General features: G+C 38.9%; 1 protein-coding gene across 1 annotated transcript; it reads left to right on the top strand.

Moving 5' to 3' along the window:
* Positions 1–4,996: 4,996 nt before the first annotated feature.
* LOC107059054 (uncharacterized) lies at positions 4,997–6,814 on the top strand. Its single transcript, XM_015305452.1, has one exon. The coding sequence runs from the start codon at positions 4,997–4,999 to the stop codon at positions 6,812–6,814; it is 1,818 nt and encodes a 605-aa protein (XP_015160938.1).
* The last annotated feature ends 4,489 nt before the right edge of the window (positions 6,815–11,303 follow it).

Below are 11,303 nucleotides of genomic sequence, written 5' to 3'. Positions count from 1 at the left end.
CCATAGCTACAAATCAACATTTTAACATCAGTTTAGAGCATAAAATAGGTATTTGAGGACACTTATACTATCAAAACAGAGCCCTAAATGAGTCGAAATCTCGAACTCATCAACACCCCCAACTTAAACTTTTGCTTGTCCTCAAGTAAACCTCAAGATCATCAATTCAACAAGGATTACTACAAACAGTGCTGCATAAGACTCAACACAAATGCACACAACAAGGTTCAAACTACTCATACCATGATTAATTGTGCACTCAAAGTTTCAAATTGTGACTCACCATCATAAAGTATTGTCAAGCTCACAATGCTTACTTCAAATGCAAGTTCAAGCTCAACAAAAGTATTCAAATTCCCCCACAACAAAGATGATTCCATATTCACACAAAAATTCTCCACCATTTAAAGTACCGGAATCACATATAACACTCACACTCACACTCACAAAGATTAACACATGCATGACTTCACCCACAGGTTTGCCCTTATTTTCCTATCAACATTCGTTTCAGCTCACTCAAGATCACAAAGGTCTTTTTAAGGTTTGTAATGGGGCTAAGTGTAAAGGTATGGTCTTTTAGGATTAATGCCTTATAGTTTCATGAAGTATGGCAAGAACATCACTTTCTTCCTTTTTTGTAACATTTCAAACATGCTCATAATCCACCCCATTATTCAACTTCATATGAATCACCGGATACCCCATTTCTTTTGCAATTTTCACAACTTTTTCTCTTTTTTGGTCATTTTCGCTTCTTTTCTTTCATTTCCTTTTTATTTATTTTACATGGAGGGGTTCCATCTTTTTCAAAACAATTGATCAAAAGGGGGAATTATTCACACTTCTTGACTTTCCTTCTTTTTCACTACACCCCGAACTTAGGCTTTTGGCCTAAGTTGGCTATTCAAACATACCAATACTTCATGAAGATTATGGGTGATGGGATAAAATTGTCAAAGTTGTTCAAGTTTCTTCAAAGAAAATGATAGGCTTAAAATGTGCCAAGCAAGGTTCACACATCTCACAAGGGTGGCAACAAAAGATGCATATTGTCAAATTGGTTCACTCTTAAAAATTACCGCCTAAGATCATTCCATTTTCTTTCTTCACTTCAATTAATCATACCAACGGGGCAAATTCTAGGTGTCTTAAAATACAATGTTCAAGACTACCTCACCACACAAGGCATTGATATAATAATCAGACAAGACTCCACACTTTCTAGCTAGCGTGCAATGTTCATCACAAAAGACTTCACTGACAATCGGCTAGTCACAACAAGATGCTCAAAGTTCACATATTTCCTATGTGACTTTGTTTACCTCATCGTTGCCGCACATCCATTTTGTTCAATTAAGTTCACTATTCAAGTCATCGGTATTAACCACAACCGACACTCAAATTTTTACAAGAACAACCACAATCACACACACAAGAGGTGACAAAAACTAATTTTAAAATTGGTTCAAAACCTCTTTCACATCAAAACAATGGGCCACAAGCTAAGAACATCCGCAATATCACAACCAAGATATCTACAACACAACAGGCTCAATATGCACAAAAACATCATCAAAATAGAATTAATATTCAAAAAATAGTCACAAGAGGTAGGTATGGAAATACCTCACCCCACCTAGCAAAATAAGTAGCTCTCCTCAAATGTAATTAAAACAAAAACAATATATAAAATAACAGAGAGGGAGGGAAAATGTCATCCTGCCAGGCTAAGCATGGGTCCGTCACTCCATCTGTATGGGCATCAATGTCCGGGGTATCAGACATATTTGCTCTACTGGAGCGCACCATAGAAACTCACTCAAAGAGGCCTAAATAGATGAATCTACCATGGCACCCTCAAGGGCTGCCAAATCATCAAAGACAACATCCTCATGAACACTAAGCTGCTCCTCCTTAGTCTCAGCCTCAGACTTAGTAGCAACAACATCGATAACATCAGCTCTAACCTCATCTCCAGTGGTAGCCGGAGGCACCTTATCCCAAGGTAGGCTGCCTTTTGGGTGGCGGAGGATAGACTCATTTTGAGACGGCATGATCGAGCTGCTAATAAATACAAACCAATACTTAGCCACCTCATTAAGATCCTTCTTCTCTATCGGCGCTTCATCCACGATCCACCTCGGGGTAATGTCAGAAAGAAGAGGGGCCAGCCAACCTTTGAGGTCATCCAGAGTCTTTGCCATGATCATACTCTGGTATTCATGCATGAGGTTGGTAGCCCGCTCAAACACAACATTTATATCATCGCTATTGCATTTAACCATCCTTCCTCGGCTCATCACAAAGTCCACCGGTTTGAAGGCACTAGCCTTCTTCTTCCCTTGAGGTACCAAATCACCATAAGCGGAGTAGAACTCCCGGACCCATGTAGGAATGTATGGGTCACAGGGCTTGGTGAAGACCTCAAATCTATGGAACCTGAGGGTGTCCCACACTGCTGGATACCTGTCCACTACATCATCTGTGGACAATCTCTTCTCCTATAAGATGGTCCTCAATCCCTCGACCTTTAACCAGTTGAGTGACCGTGGAGGAGAACCCTATATTGGTGGCGTTGGGACCACTATCTTCTCTGGAGCTAGAGGAGGAGGAGGAGTCTGATCTACCGGGATCCTAGACGGATCATGCGTCGCCTTGGAGCGAAGCTTTGCTCTCAGAGCTTGCAAAAATTAATTATCCTTAGATTTAGAGAAAGAAGACTGAGAATCATAAGATTCCCCCTCACTGCTGGAGTTGTACTCCAGTGTCTCAGCCATGGATGCCTTGCCCTTTCCTTTTACTAAATTTGAAGGTAGCTTTGCAGCCTTAGTCTTGGAAGCGGTTGCTCCCTCAATTATAATAAGTTCTCGTGACGGCTTTCGGGGCAGCATGTCAGTACCAGTCATATTGGTTCTAGTCATTCCTGCAAATAACATAGAAAAATGTTAGAAAAAGTTCCAAAAAAAGTGCAGAAAATAAGATGTAGGAGGACTCGTCGAACCATTCGGTGAGTCGCTGAATCACTTTTCTAAGCCACATGAGGCTCGCCAAAAGTACCAGCACAAAAATTTCACAGATTCAAAGCTGGTTGGTGATGTCCAGGGCCATTTGGCGGATCGCCGGCACCATTCGGCGAGTCAAAGGTAGCTCACCAAAAGTGATAGTACATTTCAAGGATTAAGGGCGCAGAAAGGCGATCAAGAAGGACTTTTGGCGTGCCGATGATATACCGTGAGTTTAAGGTATTTTTAATACATTTCACTTAAGATTTGTGTGTTTCTAGGGCCATTTTGTATTAGTATTAATGTGTTTTTATCATGTTTTCAGGCAATAAGTTTTGACGCGAAAGTTGAGAGACATAGCTGAGAAATGTATAGAAAAGCCCATCTACGGATGTGATTAACGGACCATAGGTCCATTCACATTTCGTAGATGATGACCGTAGATGGACTAGAAAGGCACAAAGGAAGATCATGGAATCCTTGACCAAGTGTGGAACCACGGTTCCAATCGAAGGACCGTAGATTGATATACAAACTGTACTGCTAATCCGTCAAATGATTCAGAGAGGGGTTCCAATACCTGATTTTGAAGATTCTAAGTATAAAGCAACGGACGAGGATCCACGGACCGTAGATCAATCTACGGTCCGTACTGGTGATCTGTCATTTTGTTCAGAGATTTGAAGATTTTGAAGTTTGAAATTTTCCTAAGTCCTAAATCACAGAAGGGACCTACGGACCGTAGATCAATCCACGGTCCATATGTACGTATCGTCGGTCGAAACCGCTTCCTGAAACATTATTTCCTTATTTCATTTCCTTTTTGGTGAGGACTTATTTTTCTATATATAGGGAATGTAAACCTCGTTTTTGGGGGCTAGACTTTATTACTTTTATTCTAGTTCTTGACTTTGGAGATTAATTTACAACTTTAGCAATTCTTAATTTCCTAAGTTAATTTTGAAGATTTTGGTTTGGAAATTCAAGTTGAAATTCTGGGTTTATCATTCTCATTACGTAAGTTCATGATTTCTTCATCTCAAAATATGAATTGTGTTCTTGCTACTATGGGTAACTAAATCTACAACTAGGGGAACCATAAGTGATTAACAACATAGGAATAGTAACTAAGCAATTCTTGAATAGTGTTATTGCATGCATTGATATTTCTTTCATTTAGAAGTCTTTTTAACGAGTGCACGTGTTAGAACTCGCCTTGTTGATACTTGTCGGACCAAGTTGGTAGTTAATAAGAAAAGAATTATCAACATAGATTTAGTGTGATACTATCTAATAGTCTAATGTCGATTGGTGCGAGGGTGAAAACTAAGCCATACAATGATGTGATGTCTAATATGAGTTAGTTAAGGGTTAGTAAATTATAAACACGTAGCCGGACCAAGGTGCGGTGTGAAATTCTCTAGTTGCCGGACCAAGGAATTAGAGATGCCTAACTTATCACTTTAAATGTAATACAGTAGGAAAGGATTGCTATTACTTGGATTACCGCGTTATGAGATTATGGGGAACACGTACACCCTAGTTACTTTCTCATCTTGATAACAAATAAAGTTTGAATCTTGCTCACTAAATACTTACATATTTCCTGAATTTGTTTCACAAATCCCCACCTTTAATTACTTGTTTTCGGAAATACATTGACTAAACGAATATAATCGTCTGTTAAGTTTATGTCTAAACCATATTCCTCGTGGGATTGACCCCAACCTATAAGTTGGGTTCTTTACTTTATAACGATCGCTTATGCTTCTTTAGGGAGCTGTAATTTGATCGTATCAAATTTTTGCGCCACTGCCGGTAATAAGGCTTTTAGATTAAATTTAACTACATTATTGAACTTTAGTCAAATATTTCCTAATTTTACTTTTTCTCTTGTTTTTGTCTCTTTCAGGTTCCTACTCTAGTGTATGCCAAGTACACGGAGTCAAGGAGAACCACTTACTCCCTACGATCCAGAACTGAACAGAACTATGTGGAGAATGAATAATCAAGGAGTACCCGCTAATCCTATCAGAGGAGAAGTAGGTGATGGTGTTGGGTTACAGCCTCCAAGGGTTGGTGATGAGAATAATCACGTTCAAGCTGAGAATCTATTGAGAGATGAAGTGCAGGTATATGATCAACCAGGGACAAGACTGCATGATAACTATAGGGTCAACTTTAATACTGCTGATTATGACGGACCTATTGTCCTACCTCCTTTACCGTCGAGACATACATTTGTGGTTACTAGCAGTTTGATGCAGATGCCTATAGCGAGGGGCTTGTTTGCGGGTGTGGCATCGGACGATCCACATGCTCACATAGCCAAGCTAAGGAGTGTTTGCAAAATTTTTGTGGGTCGATCGGACCTGGACATGGATGTTATTGGATTGCGAGCGTTCCCTCTATCGTTGACCGGCGATGCTACTGTGTGGTTTAATGTGCTTCCTTATAATTCAATCTACACATGGAACCAATTGAGAGATGCGTTCCTAGCAAGATTATTTCCAGTGTCCAAGAAGCTGAGCCACACAGATAAACTCAATAATTTTGTAGCACTACCTGGAGAGTCTGTGAGTAGTTCTTGGGACGGGTTCACTACTTTCATAAGAGGTGTTCCGAATCACCATATTGATAATGAATCGCTAGAGGAATATTTCTACCGAGGTCAAGATGACAATAGTAAGGCAGTGCTTGATACTATCGCTGGGGGTTCATATGGTGAGTACACTTTTGAGCAGATTGCGGAAAAACTAAAGAAGATCTCTTGGAACAATAAAGCTTGGCGCACTAGAAAGTCGGATATTGAGAGGAACACATTTGTCGTTCAAGCTACAAACAACCAGTCGGTAGATGAAATTCTTGAGGAGATGGCTCAGATAAGGACCGAACTGGGGTTGGTGTTGAAGCATGTGAGCGGAGGTGCAGAGAAGGTAAATGTAGTGAATTATTTGACTAGAGATCCACCACCGGTCGAGGAGTGTTACTATGAAGAAGATACTTATACGGTGAATGATCAGATGGTGGGTTTCCGACCAAACACTCAAGGTTCCAATACGGATAATTGTCGCCAAGGTCAAGGAAACCAAGGTCGGAACTATGGCAACTACATTCAAAAGTGTCAATATGTCCGGGATGGGAACTACAATCGCGACAACAACTATAACTGGAACAACTATGGTAATGGGAATGAGAAAGTTAGGCCCTATGTCCCTCCTAGGAACAGGGAATCTGGCAATAGGGAAGCTATGGGTAGTATGTCGTACGTTGAAGAGATGATGCAAAAGATGTTGAAGAAGTTTGACACTACTGATCAGAATGTGAAAGAGATGCACACTAAGTTGTCCGAAATTGGCCAGAAAGTTGATGCCCATGCAGTGTCGATAAAGCAACTTGAGCAGCAGTTTAGTCAGTTGTCTGCTACTATGAATACACGCAAATCGAGCATGCTTTCCAACAACACCATCCAGAATCCGAAGAATGATGGGCATTGTATGGCAATCACAACTCGCGGAGGAAAGTGGACTATTGATCCCCCCATGACATCCGATGTAGAAAGAGTGGTAGAAATAGATGGTGATAAGATTGAGATTACCGAAGAGACTAAAAATGCCACAGAGAAGGAAGCAGAGATAGCCCAAAAGCTTGTTCCGATGCCTAGACCTCCACCTCCTTTCCCACAGATGTTAGTGCAGAAGGCTGAAGAAGGAAAGTACCGCAAGTTCAGAATTATGTTGAAACAACTTTCCATCAATGTCCCTTTGATAGAAGCATTGGAGAAAATGCATGGTATGCAAAGTTCATGAAGGACTTGGTGACCAAAACGAGGGCTGTCAGTTTTGAGAATGATGAGAGGTTGCAGCTTTGTGGTGTTATTTCTACGAGGTCACTTGTATAAAATAAAGAGGATCTTGGAGCTTTCACTATTTCATGCACCATCGGTAAGATGCACTTTGCAAAAGCTTTGTGTGATTTGGGTGCCAGTATTCACGTGATGCCATTGTCGATTTATAAGAGGTTGGGTTTAGGAGCTCCAAAACCAATTGCGATGCATTTACTTATGGCTGATAGAACTCTAAAAAAGCCCATTGGAGTGCTTCAAGATATCCTTGTGAAAGTGGGGCTGTTCATTTTTTCGGAAGACTTTGTTATACTTGATTGTGAGGTTGACTTTGAGGTCCCCATCATCTTAGGGAGACCATTCATTGCTACTAGAAGTGCCTTAGTTGATATGGAGAGAGGGAAGATGAAGTTCCGACTGAATAAAGAGGAGGTGACCTTTAACGTCTGTAAGTATATAGAGCAGGAAAGTGATCTTACATCGGTATTGGTGGTGAGTCACACTTTTGGAAGAAGTGCTGAATTGTTTAGTAAGAGGAAGTTAGGTGCAGCATTGCACACAGAGAAGAAGTGCCATGCTCAACAGACAAAAAAGAGAAAACTAGCTCCTGGTGATCTGGTGTTGTTTTATAAATCAAAGTTGTGCTGTTTTTCGGGCAGATCCAAGTCCTAGTGGACTTGACCATTCAGAGTGACACAAGTGTCCCCACATGGAGTGGTTGAGCTCGAGAAAAGGAGTGGGACAAGGTTCAAAGCTGACCAACGGAGGATAAAAAGTTACACGGGAAATTCTGAGAAAGTAAATGTAGTGATAGAGGCATGGCATCTTGATAAAGGCTGAGTAATCAAGGGGCCTGCGTCGTGCCGCGACGTTAAATCAAGTGCTTCTTGGGAGGCAACCCAAGATGTAAAATCTAGCAAACTATAGGTTTTTCTTTTCGATTTAGGAGTTTTCTTCGTTTATTTGAATTTTTGTAATTATTTAGATATAAAAACTGATGCTCAATTTGTTAAATATTGCCCTAGAGTCGGAACACATAGTAGAAGCATATCTAGAAAATAATGTAAACTTGAATGCATACTCCTTCACACTCATATTTCCTTGAAAAATGTTGCTGAATTCAAGTACATTTTCCTCCCTCATCTCAAGGGAAAAAAACCTATCAAGGAAAGCAACCATAAGCTTTTCCTAATCAAGATGACAAACATCAGTCGCCCTCATTTCCTTTTATTGGTTGAACCGATGTTATGAAACACCCTTAAGTTGATAAATGACTAATTTTCCACCGATGTCACTCCCATGATCATCAAAATCTTATACACCTCATCAATTAACTATTGAGGATCATCCTGAACCTTGGACCCATGAAAATCTGGGAGATTCATCTTAATGAAGTCCCTCAATCTAGTTGTCGTCGTACTAAAATTTGAGTTCATGGAGACACATCACTCCTATTGGCTTGAGTCTTCATGCCTTGAGACAAAACTTGAAAACCTGCTAAAAACTCCACATTAGTCACTTGTTCAGCCAAAGGATCGGTCGAAACTTTTGGATCCTCTTGAGGAACTTCTTTTTCCACATTTTCATTCACGTTCCTTCTCACGTATTCTCTTCAAATGGCCATATCCTGAAAATCAGCAGATACAGATTAGGTGAGAGACATATAGGTTACACTCCATCGCACGACTTTAGAATGATGAAAAAAATGGGATTTCCTAAATATCTTATAGCCTCTCATTAATAAATAGGGCGCACTTCACATTCATGAACAAGACTCTACTTAACGTGTCCTATGAGACTTCATAGGCCTTTCTAAACTTTGTGATCTGAATACAAAAATTTTCACAACGGAAAGTATACCCTAGGTGTGACATGGCATGTAGAATCCTGAGAGGCCCTACATAATCCACTTAGCATACATCATACGAGATAATAAAAGTAAATAGTTCAAATGATATCATTTCACATTTTAAAAGAGTTTGACAAATGTGGAAGTCTAACATAAGTCTCAATAAGCCATCTAATACATCATAAAAAAAAAGATTGGGATGTAACCCATATATATCATACAAAGTCTTAAAATTGAAATGACAGAAAGCTAAAGAATGTATCTCTGTCCTTGGAACACGAGGACTCACAATTTTTCAAAGTAAATGGAATCAACTTACCACAAGTATAAAAGGTAGGAGTGTTGTACCCAGTATTAGTGAAATAATGAAGGAACAAGTATGCATTAGTACACAGATTGTACTAAGTATGGGGAAATATGCATAAAGATTAACATAATAGCATGAATGGCTTAAAACATGTACGCATGATCATTCTTTGATTACTTAATGACTTTAAGAAGAAATGACATGTGAATCATGAAATATGGTCAAATACCTTAACATAAAGGACAAAAGAAAACTTTGAAGAAACATATTCATTTTGTGGGATATTAACTTTAACCAACAATAATACCATGACAGCTATATTATTTAATATGATACATCCCTCATGCATACAGAAGGAGAATCTACTTGCCAATGTGGAATCCATAGATATCATCATTTTCTAAAGTTGAACCACTAGCTAGGTCATTTAAGACAATCCTATGGGTAACACGTAGTTTGGGACTAGAGGTTGTGAGTAGAGACTACCCTATTTGAGCCTCCACCTGAAAGACCTCAAGGTGTTAAGTCTAAATTCCTAAAGAACTGATAAAAGTAAATTATCAATATAACATAGGAAAGACAATAATCAATACCAATCCATATACTTTTAAGATCAAAACATAGAATAGCCACTTAAACATAATTCAATCATGGATGAGAAAACCTTTCACCAATGTGAATTTAGAGGTGAGAAATACCTTTCAAAATCATGATCATCATAGTAAGTGATAAATCCTTATACAATAACATTGATACTTTTCTTTCAAAGCATCTCCATATCATTTATAATCATCTCATAAAAAGATGCATATCTTCATATTTCATACCTTATGGATTCATGGCTTCATCATCGATTCGTAGTTGAAAAACTTGATTTAGGCATGGGTCAATGTAATTTAAATTAAATATCATTTATTAAAATTGACTCATGCATTTGAAGACTTAATGAACAATAATCAATCAAAATTCAATGAAACGCACAAAGATTGAATTGAAACCCTAACTTAGTCAATTCAAATTCAATTGATGAATTAGAAACCCTGCGGACCCCATGGAAGAATGGATTCCATGGGTGAATACCCATATACCTTGCTATTCAAAGCCCAAGAATGATGGTGAATTGAAGACTTGAATGGAACCCTAACTCTTCTTCTTCTACCATTGGTTGAGAGAATTCTGGGAGGATGAATGTGGTTAGATTTAGGGAAATAGGAGAATAAGGTTGAAATGGGTTGTTTTATGTCCTAAAAAGCTTATATAGGGCTCAAGGTAGAAGAAAAAATGACATGGTTTTGATTTAAAATAATTAGGGAAAATACCCAGAAGCCCTTGAAAATAACTATCGAACCCTCTCTGCGGTTTGGACATACTTTGTACGGACCGTACTTGTAAAATGTAAAAATCTTAGAAACCTTTGTTTTGGACTATATTTGATGGATCTTGTCTAAGAGTCGTAGGTCTCCTTACGGACCGTAGAAACCCATTATACTCATTAAAATATCACTAAGTTTGGGACCTTCCAATGAGACCTATCTATGGTTCGTACATGCGATGACGGGCCGTACTGCTGAACCATAGAAAAGGTGCTGGGACTTGATTTTAAAATTTTACTTTCCCTCTTCCTACGGTTGCCATCTACGGCCCATAGTAGCTTCTACGGTCCATAGATAGGACCCATACTACTAGACTACAGCTCGAAAGTCATTTTCTTTCTTTTCCCAAATCCGAGGTGTTACAGTATCAATGCAACTTTTTCTAAAGCTTGCTGAACCAAAGTTGGACCTAACAATTGCGCTTCACCATGTTCAAACCATCAGATTAGTGATCAACAAAAGCGAACATATGGAGCCTCATATGGCGCCATATCTATACTCGATTGAAAGCTATTATTATAAGCTAACTCTGCCAAAGGCAACTTATCATTTCAATGACCACCAAAATAAATTGCAAAGCTCTAAGCATGTTCTTCATGATCTGAATAAGTCGTTCACATTGTTTGTCAGTTTGGGGATAAAAAGTTGTACTCAACTCAACTTGTGAACCCAATGACTTCTTAAAAAACATCCAAAACTTAGCTGTGAACTGCAAATCTCGATATGATATTATAGAAATAGGCACCCCATGAAGTCGAACTATATCTTGAAGGTAAATGTTTGCTAACTTCTTCACGGTATGTGTAACTAGAACTAGTAGGAAATGGGAAGATTTTGTGAGTCTTTCCACAATCACCAAAACTAAGTCATGTTTCTAAAATTATTCGGCACCCAACATAAAAATCCATAGTAATCCTTGCCCACT

This window comes from Solanum tuberosum, unplaced genomic scaffold (genome assembly GCF_000226075.1).
Source record: "Solanum tuberosum cultivar DM 1-3 516 R44 unplaced genomic scaffold, SolTub_3.0 scf00757, whole genome shotgun sequence".
NCBI lineage: Eukaryota > Viridiplantae > Streptophyta > Magnoliopsida > Solanales > Solanaceae > Solanum > Solanum tuberosum.
The sequence above is the reverse complement of the archived record's forward strand: the minus strand, read 5'-3'. Positions and strand labels throughout refer to the sequence as shown.

Coding starts and splice junctions, on each gene's coding strand:
- LOC107059054 (XM_015305452.1), top strand. CDS start 4,997: ATGTGGAGAATGAATAATCAAGGAGTACCCGCTAATCCTATCAGAGGA.